Source organism: Platalea leucorodia (assembly GCF_965183815.1).
Source record: "Platalea leucorodia genome assembly, chromosome: 2".
Taxonomy (NCBI): domain Eukaryota; kingdom Metazoa; phylum Chordata; class Aves; order Pelecaniformes; family Threskiornithidae; genus Platalea; species Platalea leucorodia.
In genome coordinates, this window is record NC_138824.1 from 64,881,334 (window position 1) to 64,899,742 (window position 18,409).

The 18,409-nt window shown below is 40.4% G+C and overlaps 1 protein-coding gene across 3 annotated transcripts in view; it reads left to right on the forward strand.

The window, feature by feature from the left end:
• ARHGEF7 (Rho guanine nucleotide exchange factor 7) overlaps positions 1–18,409 on the forward strand; it is a gene marked incomplete at both ends in the record, with an annotated part of 126,250 nt that overhangs the window by 48,292 nt on the left and 59,549 nt on the right. For 2 of the 3 annotated variants that reach the window (XM_082304892.1, XM_082304893.1), the window contains 3 exons: positions 2,736–2,820; positions 7,020–7,150; positions 9,660–9,861. In XM_082304892.1, the coding sequence (XP_082161018.1) occupies positions 2,736–2,820; positions 7,020–7,150; positions 9,660–9,861 (418 nt within the window). The remainder of the gene's footprint in view (positions 1–2,735; positions 2,821–7,019; positions 7,151–9,659; positions 9,862–18,409) is intronic. The other variant, XM_082304894.1, reaches the window with a different exon arrangement.

The window sequence follows — 18,409 nt, forward strand, 5'->3', positions numbered from 1 at the left end:
TTTTTTTGTTCTGGTTTGGTTTTTTAAAGCAAGGTTTTTATAATCAAGTAGTTGAGTTCATAATGAACTAGCCTTAAAACTTCAGAGCACCCAAGTGTTTTTTCCTCACTTTTTATCTCTCTAGATTAGTTTATTCTTAAACATTTGTTAAGTTAGGAGAAAATCTCTCTGGACGGTGTCATGTCCCTCCCCTCCCCTCTGTCAAATGCTACTAATGAACGTGCTGGCCGTGAGCGTGCTGCGGGTGGCTTCCCGTCAGAATTGCTTTTTCTAAAATCACAAGGAAGCAAACATTTCTCGTATCCTCCCATTGTGTTGTTTCCTGTGAAGCAGCAGACTGGATGCGTGTCCTGGATACAGGCTTTTTTGTGGCACCATACGTGTTGGGATGATCCAATCAAATCGTTCTTGGTATCCCCTATAGTCTCGGCGTAGCAGGAAACGAGGCTTCCTCGCATCCTGTTGTTCTCCAGTTAGCCTGACTTTGGAGAGCTCTTGGCTCTAGCAGAATCCAAAATGAAGGTGAGCTTAAAGTGGATATAGGATTTTTTTTTTTAAATTTTTGTAAATCTAAGCTATAGTTTCTAACATTTTTCTTAACATGTCTTTTTTAATAGTCTTCTCTCTTTCCCCTGTAGTACCTTTCCGATCCAATTCTGGTGTCTGCGCAAGTGTCTGTATCTCTTGTATTTCCTTTTTTTTGGGATCAGAGCCATTATTTCATGACTCTGTTCATACTTTTGATTTGCTTGTTTAAAAGCTACCACAATAAGCATATAGCTAACAATGAAAATTTTACACTCCTGATGCTTTCTTGTTCCAAAACAGTTTGATATTTTTTCCCCAATTTGAGCAGTGGTTAAGCTAGTCTGCTTTTGCTTTTATGTATTCTGCTGTCACCTTATTGGTATCTTTTCTCATCTCTCTTATAAATTATGCTATTAATAAAACTTAACATATCTTTAGTCTCTTTGTGTAAAATCAGATAATTTCTTATTTGTTTAACGTCTTTTATTGGGCACATAGCTTTTAAATACTTCCTCATGTTTCAGGAAAACTTACAAAGTTCACATCTAGGCAATTCCCTGGTCCCTCTTCTTACTTCTTGCAGTTTCAAATAAATAAGAGTAGTAGTTAAATTTTCTGTAGCCCAGTGAAACCTGGTGAAATAGTTATTTGATTTATCTTATGTGAGTGATAATTGCTTGGAGAGTATTAGTGTTTGCCTCTGCTTGATTTTGTGTCTGTTCTGTGGCGTTGCTCTTCTGAGCTGTATGCACACTACCTGAGCTTGAGAGATGTCAGCACCTGTACAGCTGAGGTAGAGCTGCTGCTCGCTGGGACCAGAGATGATCCTCAGTCTGAGGGGAAAAAAATATGCATGTTAACATATGCAAGAACCTCAAATGCTGTGAATGTTTTGGGAGATTTTTTTTTTTCCCCCTTACTGAATAATACTGTCATTAAATGTTGCCCAAATCTGCTCTGCTTTTGTTAGTAGATCACATAACCAGTCACAACTGGTCTGGCAGTCCCTTCTGTAGTTACTTTAGGTAGCTTTCATGAAAATTTTCACTTCTCTCAGGTTTAACCAGCCTCCCTGTTTCTCCTCCCAGTCCTCCTTTGTCCCTTACGCTCTTCTCCCCTGGGAATATAGGTTTTTCCTCTCCTGCCTCTGAAGGCTGCTTTCTGGGGTACAGACTTTCTGATAGTGCCTGTGGGATGGGTCTGTTATCAGGAAAATAAACAGGTTTTTGTTGACTTTTCAGATAAAAGCAGCTATGCTGCAGGGGAAACTCTTTCTGTTTCTTAAATCAGTTGGCACAACTGTAATAGCTGTCTTTTATTGTCCTCTTTATAGTCTTGCACAAGGGAATACTGTGACTCCTTTCAACCTATGCAGAATCTATTGCAAGAGCTATTTTCATGAGGCTTTGGATGAGTGTTTCCATTACCTCAGGCAAATATTATGGGTCTCTCTTGCTTTTTTTATCTCCTCTTTCCCCCCCTGAAAATCCAGATGTTTAATGTCATCACCCAGCGCTTGAAAGTTTCTGGAGTGTTTTCTACAATGTTTTCTACAAGAGATTTGGTTCTCTTTCCCACAGTTAAAAAATAAAAATAAAATGACCCCCAGCTTTCATCCCTGCCCTTCCCAAACTTCATTCTCCATCTAACCTGTCCAGCAACTTCACTCTTTGGAAAACTCATTAATTTTCAGGAATCCTGTCGTCTTCTGTGTCTTGTAGGGTAGGGATAGCATGTACATTGTTGTAGTACTTTTAAAAGTATTTGTAGTAATTTAAAAAGTATTTTATGAACCATCGGGTACAGTGCCTGCGAGCTGCTACAGAAGAGTATGCCAAGAGTAATGGTACCCAGTAGCTTTCTTGGCCAAACTGTCTGGGGAAAGCTTCTCTTCTGATAATTATGTTTTATTCAACTTGTGTGTAATTTAGATGACACTTGGTATTTTTAGCTTTTATGTTCTTCATTTTTTCTCAAATGCAGCTGTTTCTATATTCTCTTTCTATTTAAAAATGATGGGGTTTGTTCTTTTGTTTGTTTGTTTTTAAAAAAGGGGAAAAAAGCCCCCACAGTTTTACTGGTCCATTACAGCCACTGAAAGACTGACACCTTGATAGCTTCTACAGTCATGGTTTGCATGATAGCACAGAAATGCTTAGTTTAAAGGCTTGTTTCTATGTCTTATTCTATGTTCTTTTCATTTTCAGACTTTTGATGCAAATGACCTGTATCAGGGACAGAATTTCAGCAAAGTTCTCAGCTCTCTTGTGGCTTTAAATAAGGTGACTGCAGGTAAGTAGGCTCTGCTCTGTCGTGGTGCTTGTTTACCTTACCTTCAACTTGTATCAGTGTGTATACCTGTTGCTATACTCAGGATAAAGTGAACATGTGCAGTGTTTTAGAAGAGTTTCTTTGTTGCAGTTTGTTGTTATGACTTTGGCAGTAGCTCTCTGGATTCGCTAGTCTCCTCTGCTGCAGAAGGAAGCTTTGCAGTGGAGCTAAGGCTGAGCCTTTTAGCTGGCAAGAATTCTTAGAAAAAGGCCCCTTTTTCTTCTTTTTTCTCCTTTTTTTTCAGTTTGGAATACTAAAAGTTGACTTTTGCCCCACTCTGTCATTCCTGTGTTTGAACACTTTTGTCAGTATTTTTGTCGTGTTGTCCCCGCACCCCCACATTCCCCAGCACCACCCTTTCCTAAAAGGATAGCCAACATCTCTGATTCCTTAGTCCACGCATGTTTCATTTAGGTAGCAGCTAGAAGTTATAAATGACCTACCTCAAGTTCTTTGTGGGGAAGAGAGAACTGTAGAAATAGCACACAGGTGCGAGGTTTCCATGCTTTCTTGTAGGGTGAGGCTGTGATATACGATGTCAACTGGACCCTGGGACAGTCAAGAAGTGTTAACATTGGTGACCCTTTTTGCTGCTCTGTGCTGGGGTTTTACTTGTCACCAGCAAGTTCCAGTAATGGTCATGAGGTTAGAGTCTGGTGAGAGAGAGAGATTATTTAAAAATGGACCGTGCTTGTCAGTTTTTATGTGGGGAGGAAAAGGAAGCCAGTGATGGATCAGTGTTATTTTGTTTAATAGTAATATGATAAGTATGTTATCACTTTTATAATATTCCCCTGGTCCGTTACAACAGGGATTTTTTTTTGTCGCTTTTTTTTTTTCTTCCCTGCATCAGAAAACACCCCTTAGGAGTGAGTTTTACAACCAAATTCTTAGTTCTAATGAATGGGCATGGAGAAATACCATTGACGGCTTTGAAGCTACTTACACCAGTGGAAGATACTGCCTTTCATCTTAACTGCAAGTGCAAATGTAAACCATTTCAGTACATTTTTCAAGCTGCTGTCCACTGACCATAGTTGTCTTTAAAGGGGAGGAAAAGTGCGGCTGTTCGGTCCAGACATCAATAGATTAACACCTACATCAAAAAGGCACAATTGCAGCTGGCCTTAGAAAGGTCACAGGCCCTCCCTTCCATGGGAGGGGGTAGTGGTATGGAAATCAAAAATCAAAACCGCATGCAAAATGTGGTGTTGCCTCGTTCCTAGGAGCAAGCAGAGCTGCATGAATCTTTCCTGACCAACTGTTCTTCCAAACAATTTTCTTTAATTGGGTGACTGCGTAGAAGGCATTTTAGACTCTATCTTCCTACTCTAGTGCTGGAAGATAGCTTTCAGATCCTCATCTGGGTCTGCAAGAATTTCAAGTATACACATGTTCACACTCCATCAAATTCTTTTAAGTTCAGGAGGGGTAGGATCAAGGTACCAGCTGCTGTGTGTAGACAAATAAGGGGAGAGGAACTGGTATAGGGAAGCTGAGATAGTGGTGGAGAAGAAGAAAGGGTGTTACAAACCCTGAAAACCTTTGGATGGATGGATAGAAGTGTAAAGCTTCTGTGAAATCTACCAAATTAATATTTGTGAAACATGCCCATTCCGTTGCCAGTCAAGATTCTTGAGTTTTTAGCAGCCGAGCTGAACTTTCTTCTGACCATAGTCCCATTGAGAAATTCATTGAATGTGTTTATTTGGTATTTTAATGGAAACTTCAATGGATACATGGGGTCTGCAAGCCTTTTAAGTCTATCAAAAGTTCAAATTCATTTAAAAGTATTCAGATACTATTGGAAAAAATACTTGCGATTTGCATGTGGTTTGTTTGTAATAATTTTCCTTCTTTTCAGCTCAGACACATGCAGTTTCTAATTCAAGCCTCAAAAGGTGCTCTTGTGTTGATGTATTGGATCTGCTGTTGTGAACTTGAAAATTTTGGGAATCAGGCCACACTTAAACAATTTCTAGGTAGTGTGTTTTAGGGTTACCCAGAGGCTGGAACACACTGCCATGAATAAACCTGATCCTGTTTTCCTAGGTGAACTGTGTCAAGGTATAATGCTGGATTTGGTGGTGTGTCTGTTCTGGTCGACTGCAGATAGGAAGCATAGCAAACTGGACATGGAGATGCTTCAGGTTACTTATAAGCCTTAAGTTCTATTAGTTACTGATGGTTACAGCAACTTTAAAGTTTTTGGGAGCATTAGAATTAGCCATAAAGTTATGATTTGCAAACAAAGCCCATGATGTAGTCCCATTTTTCTCCTGCCAGTCTGTGAAAACAAAGATATATGTTCTTTCTGTAATGAACTATAATCACGAGCATTTATATTTATACAATGGCCTTCAAATGCTTTTAGGAAAGCAGGCTCTCAAAGTGTGAGGTCTTTTATGACTTCAATGTGTAACGATACTTTCTATACAAAATATGCAACTTAATATGAATAATTCTAATATTGCATTATTTGACTAGGGTGTGTATATTTGTAGGGGTTTTTTGAAGGATGACAAAGACTATTTAAAAAGATGCACCCGAGAGAGGTGTTCTCTGCTCAGTCACTGCAGACTTGGAGCATCCTTTGTCAACACTTTTCTTCTGTGCTCATTGTCCATCCAAAACCCTTTCCCTCCTCCTTCATCTTGGTTGCTGTTAGATGCCGTGCTGAAGTTGAGAGGCTTTCCAGTTAAGATGAATCAAATTCTCCCTTCAGGTTTGACATGGAACAGCAGATACGCTTTGTTCACCAGTCTCCTCATGGAGCTGCACCTGCATGTGTATTTCCCTTTGGCCAAAAATAACTCGGATTGCATAATTGTCGTCTGCTTTAGTCCAAAAGTAACTGAGAGCCTGTAGTTGTGTGCTTGTACCTCTGATGGAGGTACAGCATTGGAGGCAAAGCAGACTACTAGGAAGGAGAGTAACAGAGGCATAAAAACCAGGAGAGCAGTTGGGATGCTCGTGTAGTCTAGTGAAAACATCTAAGTTTGGGACAGAAAATACTGCGTTGCTTTTGGGGCTCCTTGAAGCTCAGATGCTCACTGAATTATTTCCTTGTATGTAGGAAAACATGAGGAAAAGGAACGACTTGCCATACTCCTGCAAAGCAGCAATGTCTGTCTGCTGCAACATGTCACCTGTGCAAGGGCCTTGGACACTTGGCTGCGAGCGCTGGAGGGAGCTGGTGCAGTCAGGACCGACCCTCATCCCACTGTAACACTGGGGGGAGGCTCCCAGCAGTGCTTTGGGGGACCACGGCCAGCACTGACCCCGGCCGGCACTGACCCTGGCCCTTAGGAGCCACTTTTGGTGCAGCCCAGCTCCTGTCTGGCTGTGGCCTGCTAATCCGCATGAGGACACCCCATCCCCAGTGAGGTATCCGATGTCCGGGGCTGGGGCTGCCCGGCTGCCCCAGCTGCCCCGCTCCTGCCTGGGGTGGTGGGATGAGCTGAGCCCTGCCCTGCCACCCCCTGAATGCCTCCCAGGCCACAGAGAGCCCAGCAGCACCCTGACGTAATGCTGCCCTTCAGATGAACATCTCGCAAATGGGCGTGCTTCTCGGAGTAGAGACATATGAAAGAGGGGAGAGGTTTTGGGGGGCTGTTGTTTTTTTGAGCACGCAGCTTTCTTCCTTTCTACTCCTCCTATCCCTCCCCCTCCCTCCAAAGAAGAAATAGCTTAGTTGGCAAAAATGGGATGAGACAAAGGAACGTAGGAAAAAAGACAGTGGAAGGAATGTTTTAATTGAGAAGGAGATGGGGGGGAGAGCTAAGAAACAGATGTGGCTGGCTTGACTTCAAGCAAGTTTTATGCATTCAAAATTCTTGGCCACTAGCTAAAATGATGCTGGTTAATTACCTTTAAATAGTAGTGAGTAGGAATGGAGAAATACAACCCTAGCCCTCCTCTTCCTAAACGGCTCAAATTGTTTCCCTGTCTGTGTGGGGAAGAAACTGCTAGTGTCTCAGGATTTCAGATCATTTATAACTATATATTTTTTTTTTTTTTTTTTTTTTAAGTCTTGAATTATTGAGGAACTGCAGATACATCAAATCTGCTTTAGGCACGTGAGTTTTACAGAAGTAAGCAGAAGTTATTAGAATTTGAGAGATCTGCATATATTTACTTTTTCTTTTTCCCTCCTACAGACATAGGGCTGGGCAGTGACTCTGTATGTGCACGTCCCTCATCTCATCGGATAAAATCTTTCGATTCTCTGGGATCCCAGTCTTTACACAGTAGAACTTCAAAACTCTTTCAGGGACAGTATCGGAGTTTGGTAAGTTCTAGAAGAAACGAAACATGGCTGTGGTGTGATTTTGGGTTTTTTTTTTTTCTTCTATTGACAAGATTTATAAGTAAACAATAGTGTAGTAAAGTAACTGTGTTTCTTTCAAGCCTGTAACATTCTATTTTTTGCGGCTTTTCTTATGATGTTCCAAAATACACGCAGCTTTCTGTGAACTTGTAATTATTTTTTTCCTCACTTACTGCATATGCAGGCAACATGGATTTATTTCTTACTTTTCAGTATAAGGACTTGCTTTTTCAAAGGCAAAAATCTCATTTTCTCCATGTCTGTGAGTTTAGGGATGATGATTGAAGGATATTCAAACCTCAGCAAAGGTGGTACTTTCAATGTTGGCAATGTTGGTAGTTATTCCTGTTTTCTGTTATGTTTCAAGGTGAATCCTTTTATTAGCCTTTGGGTAACTGAGTGGTATGGGCAGTTGTTTTACAGTACAGCCAAAATCAGGAGGGAGTACTGTATTGAAAGTAATTGTGAGGAAAGGCGCTTTTAGCGACTAAAAGGTTTGCAAGGAGGGTTCAGATCCCTACTATAAACTGCTTTTTCCATACTTGAAGGAGGCTGTTTTGAACTATGTGATGATTGCTATGTGAAACTTTAAACACAGTGCTCTGCTTAAGCGTTCTTAGGTGTGGTTTGATGTGTTTTCTCTGGTAGCAGAGCCCTTGCAAGTTCTTGCCCTAGGCCACTAATTCCAGCTCCCGCTCTGCTGTTCACCACCCACTCAGTTTTGGTGATGCAACTGTTTGTGGGACTAGCTGTTAGCTGGATTACTGAAGGAATCAGAGTTTTAAGTATTTCTAGCACCTTGGTGATCTGAGCAGCTCTGTAGGAAGTTGCAAAAGGGCAGAGAAGTGCAAGAAGGAGGGAAAGAGAGCTAGTGGCCAAACCTGGGAAATTCTTAATTTGGTTTTGCTGCTGTAGATGATCAGTTTGGAACTGTTCTCACCAAATTTGTACTCAGTTTCATCTACTGGAGAGCCATCCTGGCAGAGTAAAGGGACTGTAGTTGATGTCACTGTGCTATGTTGCTGCTTATTTTGTGGCTTTTTACTGTTTACTATGGCAGCCCTTTTTCTCTGAGCAGTCATAGCGGATGAAAGCACATGATGTACAAGCAGAGGACTAAGGCAGAGGCACTTGTTTGAAAATGTGCCGATCTAGTCGTTGAACATTGTGACCTGCGGTATCTTGGGGCTTTCTGTGTCTTTTCAAAGTTGTGTTTGCCTTCATTTTCCTACAGTTTCTCAGCCACTGAGAGTCTGATTGTTAAATTGAGTTGTGATACAATAACATGATTGCTGTGGATATGAATTAAGCTGACATGTTACATGATCCCAGTGACATTACGCAGTACATCTTTTAATCATCTCAGCTATATAGACAACATGTAGGTGAAATTCTGCTACCTGGATAGCTGACTAGTATTGCTTGCACAGTCGTTTTCTCACTAAGTTACTTTTTTAGTAATGCAGGTATTGATCCTTACTTATAGAGACAGACATGATTTATAGTCCTGTTCTCTCAGTTCCAGTGCAGTGGATTGTATTTGGATTATTTAAAGCTGTCCACTTATTTAGCTTTTTTAGCATAAAAGTCTGTCCTAACTCGTGAAATGCTTAAATGATGCAGATACTCAAAACTTACATCCAAGAACAAAATGCCGATGGTGAACATCGTTAATTTGAAAGACTTCTAAAAAGTAGCTATTAACATTTAGTTGTTATGATAGAGCGATAATCTGCCTTCACATCTGTGATAGGGGATGAACATACGTATATATATGGACAGCTGCAAGTCTGACATGCTGCAGACTTGCAGCTTTGCTAAACTTGAGGCAAATGATTTGTGAGTACTTATTCAAGGTAAACTGCATAACTGTTTCATAGGTTTTGTGGAAGAACACTGTCCTTCTCCATTGGCAGGCCATGGAGACTTGCACATTCAGGCGTGGAAACTTCCAACCTGATCTGTTGCGGGGGGGGGGGGGGGGGGGCGGGGGGGGGGGGGAATTAAGCTGCAAACTCTTTATTTATATCCAGAATTAAATTAAACCCAACTCAGTTCCGCCTTCCTCCCAGCCTGGAAAGTTTTAGGTAAAAACTCTCTTAATGTAAAGCTGTGGCTGCTTTGTAGTTGCCAAAGGCAGTTCCAATTTATACTATATACAGAAAATAGAATTTGATTTTTTTGGGGGAACTAAGAATGATTCTCATTTTAGGTCTATTACCCCCTTCTGATTTGAAGTGGCTCTAATAAGGTGATATACTCCCTGGACTGATACAAATCCATAGATTAAAAATGACAGAAATACTGGGAATGGGAAATCATCCCTTACAAATGCTTAGGGTAAAAATGTGGGGGGGGTGTTGTGTGTGGAGGAGGGGCTATTTCCATTTTATGGATACTTCTGTTTTGTTCATGGAATAGTTTAAATCTCTAACGTGATCTTTTTGTTCTTTGTGTTCTCGCTTACTAGGACATGACAGATAACAGCAACCATCAGTTGGTGGTGAGAGCAAAATTTAATTTTCAACAGACAAACGAAGATGAACTTTCTTTTTCAAAAGGAGATATTATTCATGTTACAAGAGTGGAAGAAGGAGGCTGGTGGGAAGGAACTCTAAATGGCAAAACAGGGTGGTTTCCAAGTAACTATGTACGAGAAATAAAATCAAATGGTGAGTTTTGAAGGAGAGCATATTTGCACAAATTCTTGCTTTGGGTAGAGGTTGATAGTTGGTTGATTCATTAAAAATTGTAATGCTTTTTGTTTAAGCTTGACTGTATTTACTGAACTTCATTCACAGCCATCGTTGATGTTCAGGAACTCATATTGCCCCACCACAGTTCGCTATATAGAGTGGTCTAGGACTTTTGAATGAACAGTAAGCATGCAGCAAACTCTCCTGTTCTGTTTGCTTGTCTGTCTGTCTCCGTCACTGTTGGGCTGCTCTGACTTCCTCAGTCTGAATTCCTAGAATGCTAGATTTTGGCGCTGATGCTGACATAGTTTGAATTGGTGCTTCAGGTTTAAATAGTGAGAGATTTCCTGCAAATCTCTTTAAAAACAACAAAACCAAAACCACCACCCCCCCAAAACCAACAACAAACTATACCAAAAAAATCTCTAAACATGTCCCATTACTTAGAAGCGAACAAATGCAGGAGAAATCCCCAATTCTACCGAAATCTACAAAAAGTTAGAGACAGTTTTTGAAAGATAACGTATTTGTGGTTTTTCTTTATTGTTTGTGTGCCTTCAGCATTTCTTTGTACAGGCTTCGCTCTTCCACTGAAGTTTTATTTTGAACTTCATGCAGTGAAAGTGTCTTCTGTAAATGTCATCTTCATGACTGAATATCAGAACTAATGTTGCTTTTTAATCCACCAGGACCTTGACATGGGTGACATCTTCTCTCTCTTCCCTCCCCTGCCCCGTCTCTTCCCTGTCTCTGCTTGCTTTCAGAGACTGGGGATAAACCTGGTAGGATAAAACTACCCAGAGACCCTGAGAGGCTTTACCACTCTTTCTTTTGTCACAGCTCCAATGAAAATGCACATCTTTTGGGCCATGCTAAAATAATTGCCATTACTCTTTTTTTTGGGGGGGGCAGCCATACAGATGCGTGATTGCAAACTGAAGTTGTGAGGCTAAAACCCTCTTTTTAAAGTTATTCTTTCCCCTCCAGTTGCATCTTCTTATTTTCTTCCTTGATTTGCTATCTCAGTCTGTTATTACAGAATACTAGAGTCTTAGATCTGTAACTTGGTTGTAATTTTCAACTAGATCCTTTTAGGCATAGTCATGATGTGAGACTTAGCTTTAATGTTCTTCAGAGATCTCTCAGATGCAGCTTATCCTGAAAAAAAAATTCCTGAAGCCTGTTTTTTCTTGTCTGTAGTGTTGTAGCAGTCTCTTGCAACCATGATGACTATCTTGTCTCATCATTATTAATTTAAAACATTGCTGCAGAGGTCTTGCTTGGATTTCGTCAGTTTTGATCTCTTCTGACTCCCGAGACTGGAACCTGGGTCAGCAGTTAGGCTCCAGAATAGAAGTAGCTTTTAACAGTGAACATACGAGAACCAAAAGTTGCCAGCAACTGAAATTAAGGTTGTTCTTGTCTTTATAAGAATACTTCACCTGGGTGAAGTAACTCTCGTAAATAGGAAAGCCAACAAGCTGTGGGGCCTAGGTTAGTACCAAGTGCAGTTTGATTCTTGCCAGTCTTTGCAACCGTGTTTGATTCCTGGGGGCTGAGATGAATTCTTTCCAGTCCCTGGTTTAACTTTCACTTTTCACCATCAGAAAAGTTTTCTGCTAAGCTCTTCTTTTCCCTCTGCTGTATAGGTATGTTCCCTGTGCTACAAGGGCTTGCTCCTTCTGGCTTCTGCGAGACTTCTTGCATTCTTGGAGCGCTCTCTCATACGCTCAATTGCTTCTGTGGAAGGGAATATGTGCCCACGCTTTTCTCTTTCTCAGGAAGTTGAGTTCATTGCTTTTGTTTTCTGTGCATTTACTGACTATTACAAAGTTAAAATGACTAGTCTGTAGCGCTCTAGCTTTCTCTGTTCTCCTCCTTTTTAAAGACAGTTACTGTGTTTGGCCTTTTCCAGTACTTTGTGGAACTTCACTTGTCCTCTGTGGTTTCAAACATGGGTGTAGCTAGTTCTCTTACTGCCAAATCAGCACAGCAGGTACTGTTTCATTTATCAAAATACTAGTTTTAACCTGCTTTTATGCCTTTGTAGGTATGTGTTTGAATTGTGTGAAGTTGACCTTTTTATAATGAGGATGGGCAGGTGGTAGAAGGAAGCATGACTTCTTAAGAGCTTCCTGATGTATGTTGTTAACTCTTCTTCCCTATTGAGATGCAGATCAGCTTTCCCCCTTGATGTATGTATACTATGGAATGTTTTGTTGCTACTACCCTTACGTCCATGTTAGTTGTATTTCAACTGGTGACATGACTTTTTCTAGTTACTTTTCCTTTTTTTTTTTTTGTGTTTGAGGCCACTGTAGTATTTGTAATATTTGATCATGTCAATTTGCATTTACTTTTCCTGTTCTTCCTTTGAGATGCCCCTGATTTTTAAAGGACTTGTCATTCTTGTGAGCCTTTTCCCTGTACATTGTCACTAGTGGGAATCCTTATTTTACTCGTATTTTTAAGTTTACTGAATTCTTCTTACTTGAAGCTCATTGTTCTCATTTTGCTGCTCTCCCCCCCACACCTTGGTTGTTTGCGTGAAATTTGTTATGAACATTTCTATTCTCAACTGATTTCTGCTTTGTGGGTATTGTTTAAAGTGCTAGAGAGGGCTTTTCTGTAATTCTCCTTCCTTCTGTATCAAAGTGCATTGCCACTGCATCCTGAGGTTGGACTTCCTTTGTTCTGCTGTCCTTGTTGAAACAGGAATGTAGTGCTGTCTGCCACAAAGCTCTGAAGTTACATGAATGGCTCTGGTGGGTGTTCATGAGGAGTTTCATCTAGGCTATGTGTATGGGTTGACAGTCATGTTGCACTCCTGTGCTCCTGCTCATTTTTGCTAGTCTTCATTATTTCTTGAGTCGATAGCCTTTCACTGTCCATTTTTCTTGACTTCCTGGTAACTATATATACCTCACTTTAAGATTTTCCTAAGTCAGAAATGTTTTCAAGTGCCTTCATGCTTTGAGCATGAGGTTAAAACACAAAAGTGCTGTTTTTTCCTAATGTATTTTAAAATGAGTTAGTAGAACTTGCTGTCTTGCAGGCTCAAATTCAAAATGTGTTTTCTGTCAGCGTTACAATGAATTGATTTTAAAAAGATCAAGATAATATTGTTAACACTGGCTCTTGATTAAGGTCTCTTTATGAACAAAATGTTCATCCTGGATATCTAACTGGTTTTCAAAATACTCTGTAAAATACTGTGGCATCGACAGTATGACTCCACCCTTCTTTCTTCTCTTAAATGTGGCTGAAAATACTGCAACTAGTTAGAAATTCTGTACAGGCAACATTGTGCGTTATCATTTTTGATGATCCGTTATTTGGAGAGCTCTTGGGAACTGGCAGGTTTGATTAAATAAATTCCTTCAGTCTTCATCAAACTGGGTAACAGAAGAAGGGAAAGAAGTTCGTTCTGCATGTGTGGTTTTTGTTCTAATTCTCACAAAATTCATAGGCATTAGATGTTTAGATAGATGTATTTTTGTTCTAAATTAAAATCCTCTAATGTCAGATAACTATATTTGTAATCTTAGCTTGTACGGTTGCTCTGAAGTTAGATATTAAAGGAAAGGGAGAAAGAGCTACTTAGTAGTGGGAACTGCCTTTACCCACATTGCTTTCTTAAAAATTTTAGAAGAAAAGTAAACTACATTGCATATATTGCACAAGCAGGGCATGTTACATGATAAGGTGTCTCAGTAGCTAAAACATCACAAAGCTGTGCCCATGTTTACTACATTGTAACTTGTTGGCTTAGCTATGCCAGAATGATTAGTGTTAGCAAAGACCGCTAATACATGTGTGAGGTGAGCTATGAATGGTTGTAGGGCAGATACTGAGATTACTGAGCAAAGCACAGCATTTAGTTTTCTTAGGCTGGACAATGACTCTGTATTTTTCCATCTCAACCAAATTTCTTTCCCCAGAATGTTTTTTATTTTGCTTTTGAGTGTGAATTTTCTTTCCTCCGCCACCCTCCCAACCCAAGGGGAAAAGGAGGATTTGTTTGAAATTGTGGTACCTATGATCAAACTTACAAATAGAAGAAAAAAAATGTAGTAGTAGTTTCTTTTCAGGTATGTACCTACACTGTAAGGATCAAAAAGATCGTCCATTTCTCTCTTCCTCCCTGTGCGCATGTTTTCATTTCCCTTTTTAAACCCTGTAACATCTTGCTTTTTTTTTTTAATGTTCTTTGATCACTTGTCAGGAAGTACTTTGAAATAAGAGGACTTTATTTTCATCCTGCCATAGTTACACATGACAGAGGGCAAAAGATTTATACTGTGTAAACTTGTTAGATATTTGACAGTGTGGCGTCATGGAGTTTTTTTTTCTTACGTAAAATGGAGCAGGGAGGGGTGAAGGTTTAAGTTGGAGTCTTGTCCCTTACGCTGCTGCTTCTGTGTCGCACAGTAGAGAGATTTTGAGACTTAATTTTGAGAGTTCCCTTGTGATGAAGAGAATAGGGGTTAGCTAGAATGGGATGTGCTTGCTTAGCTACTGTCAGATGTTAATCAGATTTTACAAAAAAAAAAATCACATGGTTACTTGCTGGGTTTCATCAAAGTGTAATCCGTTTAAATGGCATGAGATTATGTAGAAGGGAATATAGCTTTGAAAAATGACATTTGATGTGCCACAAACTTTATTCTAATTCTTCTATTGTAGAAATTAACATGTCATTACTGTCCTAGGCTCTCTTCTGTTATGCTTTCTTGACAGTTATGTTATTATCAGGCCCAGTGCAAATTACAGTGTTAATGGTTCTTCTGGTTAGATGTTAAATTTAAAAAACAAAAGAAATCACAGTGTGGGAAGAGTCCAGTGTATAGTGGAAGAGTAGAGTATCTCCTTTTCCCATCCTGTGGTGCATGAGGGAAGGACAGATACACTTTTAGCTTTGAAAAAAAAGGGGGGAAAAAAAGGGGAAGAAGAACCCACCAAGCATGCTAGCTTTCCTCTCCCCAACCACGTGCACTTGGAGAGGCGTTTTGTTCTCTTGTCAAGTGTTACTCTACAGGCTTAAACAGAACAGAGTTTGGGACAAGTGAATACGACTAGGGAAGAAGTGTCCGTAGTGCCGATGTTGCAGAGCGGAGTTAGTGATGCCTGAACCAGCCTGAGAACCAGGAACAAGTTTAGGTCTGCCCTCCTGGTGCTGGACTTGAACCAGTTTGCCTTGAGAGACGGAGCTTGCTTGTAGCACTTAACTAATAGGGACCACACAGCTTTTGGTGTCCCAGTTGGCACATCTTTTCTCCCCTGCTCTAGGAGGGAATAGCCTGGATCAGATCTTTGCATCTAGGTTACACACGCCGTAGCCTAGTAATAGAAACACGTGGTGCTGATTTTGCAGTGCAGTTGAAATGCTTTAGTAAATTATGTCCTGAAGGAGTGCTTTGTGGAGTAGCATGAAGTAGACTGTTGTGTGAAAACGAATATGACATAAACTGGAGACATGACAGAAGAGAGATAGGAGGGCATGTGAGAATAAGTAATTTCAAGGCGAGTAAAAAAATACTTGCATATTAATGAAAATAGAATGAAACAAAACATTGGGAAGGATTGGGTAAATTGTTCTTTTACAGTCACTTAGGTAGATTTTTGTAAAGGATAAGACAGTTTTGGACAGTTCGTGGCATCTTATGTACTGCATCTTATGTACTGCTTAGGGAAAGGTTACAGAAGCAGCTACTCTGCGTTGCTTTGGGTTCTACTGAGAATAATTATTTGCTGGAAGAATAATGTGAAGAAGCCTGTGCCAGCTTCCCTCTCCACCCAGAGATGATCTGTTAAGTGAATTCTATCTGCTTAATCACTAGCCACTAGCCACTTCAAAGCATTGTCCAGTGTAGCTGGGTGCAACTGAATGTAATGCTTTGGTCAGGAAAGAAACTGATAGTGGTAACTTACCTCTTGGTTTCAGTCATCAGCTGAATATGGTCTCTTCCCGTACTTGAGCAGATGCTTGTTTCCTTTGGATTTGATCGTGTGCTGTACATGTTTTCACTGTGTTTTCAGTGTTAATGTAACAGACTTACGTTGGGACTGGGAGAAAAGTAGGGAGAAGGGAAGAATCTTCCATATGGGAAAACTTAGTGTCTGGCTCAGGTTGCTCTTTTCCAGTGCTTTGAGAAACAGAGTTTATATGTTGGAGTGGGCAAGGTTGCTAGGGTTTTGCTGTTTTCAAAACCTATAAACTTCATAGACCAATGGACCTAAAAGTCCATTATGTATTCCCAGTATGCTGAATTGGGGTGACACCTGCTTGAAATGTTTACTGAATTATGCTATATGTTTGCAAAAGTACTCTAATGATCTTTCATGAAGGATAATAATAAATAACACTTATCTTTGTTTATGCTAAGAAAGAGATTGCTTATGTGCAAGATCAGGATTTTCTTCTGTGTAATGCATTGTGCAATAAGCTAATTGCAACAAGACTGTTTCTTATTCCTCCTTATGAAGCAAGGCAGTGCTTGGAGGCAGAATACCAGACGTGATAGACAGCTGGACTGATTTGCTCTGTCTAATTCTGTGTTTCTACGGTAGAAATGGCCTTTGCATTTTAAAAGCTGAATGTTGATTATGGCTGTTCAGACAAAATTATTTGAATATGTGATTCTTTTTTGTGTCCTGTTTTTAAATCTGAATTTGATCGTGTCTCTCTGGATAACTGAATCAGCTGAACAGCTGGTAATATAAATGACTATATATTTCAGCAAAAAATCTGCCACTTTCTTCAGCAGCTTAGGAAAAGAAAAAGTTAGGGGAAGAGATGTGTTTTTATACCCTTTAAGATAACAAAGTAGCTGGAAGATGAGCTAGGTTTCTATGACCAGCCAACTTTTCCCAGATAAACAAGGGTCAGACATCTGTGTTATAATAAAATTCAATAACAAGTGTTTACGTTTTTCCTTAAATAACTCTGGTTTCTCCTTTCGTGCTTTTTGGCACAGGATTAATAAACCTTTAGGTATTTAGTGAACCTGAAAGTCACTAAATTTTAGGATAAGTCAAGAGCTTCCACAGAGAATGAAAGCAAATTACCAAGTGTGTGTAAACTGCATCATTTTCATCATTCAGTACAAAGAAACAAGTTGTAATGGTCCCATAAATGAGTAGCATAATATATAAATGAGTAGCTGTACGTACAACATGACTTCAGGTGATTCTTTCACATTGAGCGTTTAATGACAAATCTGCTTGGGTTTATGGTTTTGTTTTAAGGGGATGGGAGGAGCCCTGTCACTTGGAATTCCTTAGCTGTATAGCAGATCACATATATACTGCAGGGCCAGTGGCTGAGAGCATCAGTGTTCCCAGCTGAATAACTGCCGGGGCTAATGGGTTTTGTGCTGTCTGCCGGCTTATAGCTGACTTGAGGAGGCGGGCGGGGGATATTAACTAAAAGGATTTTACTGTCATCTCTGAACATGGTAAGGAGAAATGTTTTGCCCATGTTTGGCAGTTTTAAGACCATATTTTATTTTTAGAATAGCTTCTTTGAGGAGAGTTCCAGTGCAATATAGAGACAATCCCCTCAAAGATACCACGTGTGTGCTCTTGGGGCCTGAGCTGCTCCTTAGGGGCTGCTGGCTAAAGCCTCAGGTCCAGCCAGCCTGCCTGGTGCTCCTGGCGCTGGAGAGGAAAGGGTGGCCTGCATCTGTAGTCAGCTCGCCTTCGATTTGCAACATCCCTGAGGCTGCAACTGGGCAGCCTGAAGAAGCAGTAAATTACCCAGGATACAGTCCAGCAGAGGCTGGTACCACATGGGCTGCTCTGCTTATGGTGGTGTTTCCCTGGTCAGCTTTACTGTCCATGGGAATTTCCCTTAGCTGGCCCTTAGCTTGGCTGGCTGGGCTTCTCCTGGAAAGGCAGGTCTGTATTTGAGACTTGCTTAATTTATTCTTAGTGGCCTGAGGTATCAGGTAAACTAGAGTTAAATTATTCATATAACTTTATTAAAGTGCATTTGAAACAGGAGCTTGCTTTTAAAATAAAGGTAAAACTTTCAGTAGGTATGTTTTGATGATGCTTTGTTTTGTTTTTTTTTTCTGACAGGCTGCCATTTTATTGTTTGGATGCAAATTACTCAAATGCTTATTTGAAGTTTGCATATTAGACAAGCCTGCTTATTTAAAAAAAAACAACCCAAAACACCATAATGTCCTGATAAATACAGTCGCACAAGCATTCTCAGTTGGTTGTGTGCGAAGTCAAGTGTGAGAGGTCCAAAAGAGACGCTGTAAATCTTACCTCTGTTTCTCCATCATGCAGCATGATGCTTTTGGCGTTTCTCCCCTCATCTTTGCTCCTCTGTGATTGACTTAGAGGAATGATAGAGGTGGGAGGGGAGGCTTTAGGAGTGTGTTTTCTGTGCCTTTCCCTTCTGGAAGTCAGCACTCGGATAACCCGCAGGACTATTTTGATCTTGCAGACTTACGTTGTCCTTCCAGGAAGAGCGTGCATTACTGAGGGGTAGATTCACTATGGGATTATAGGA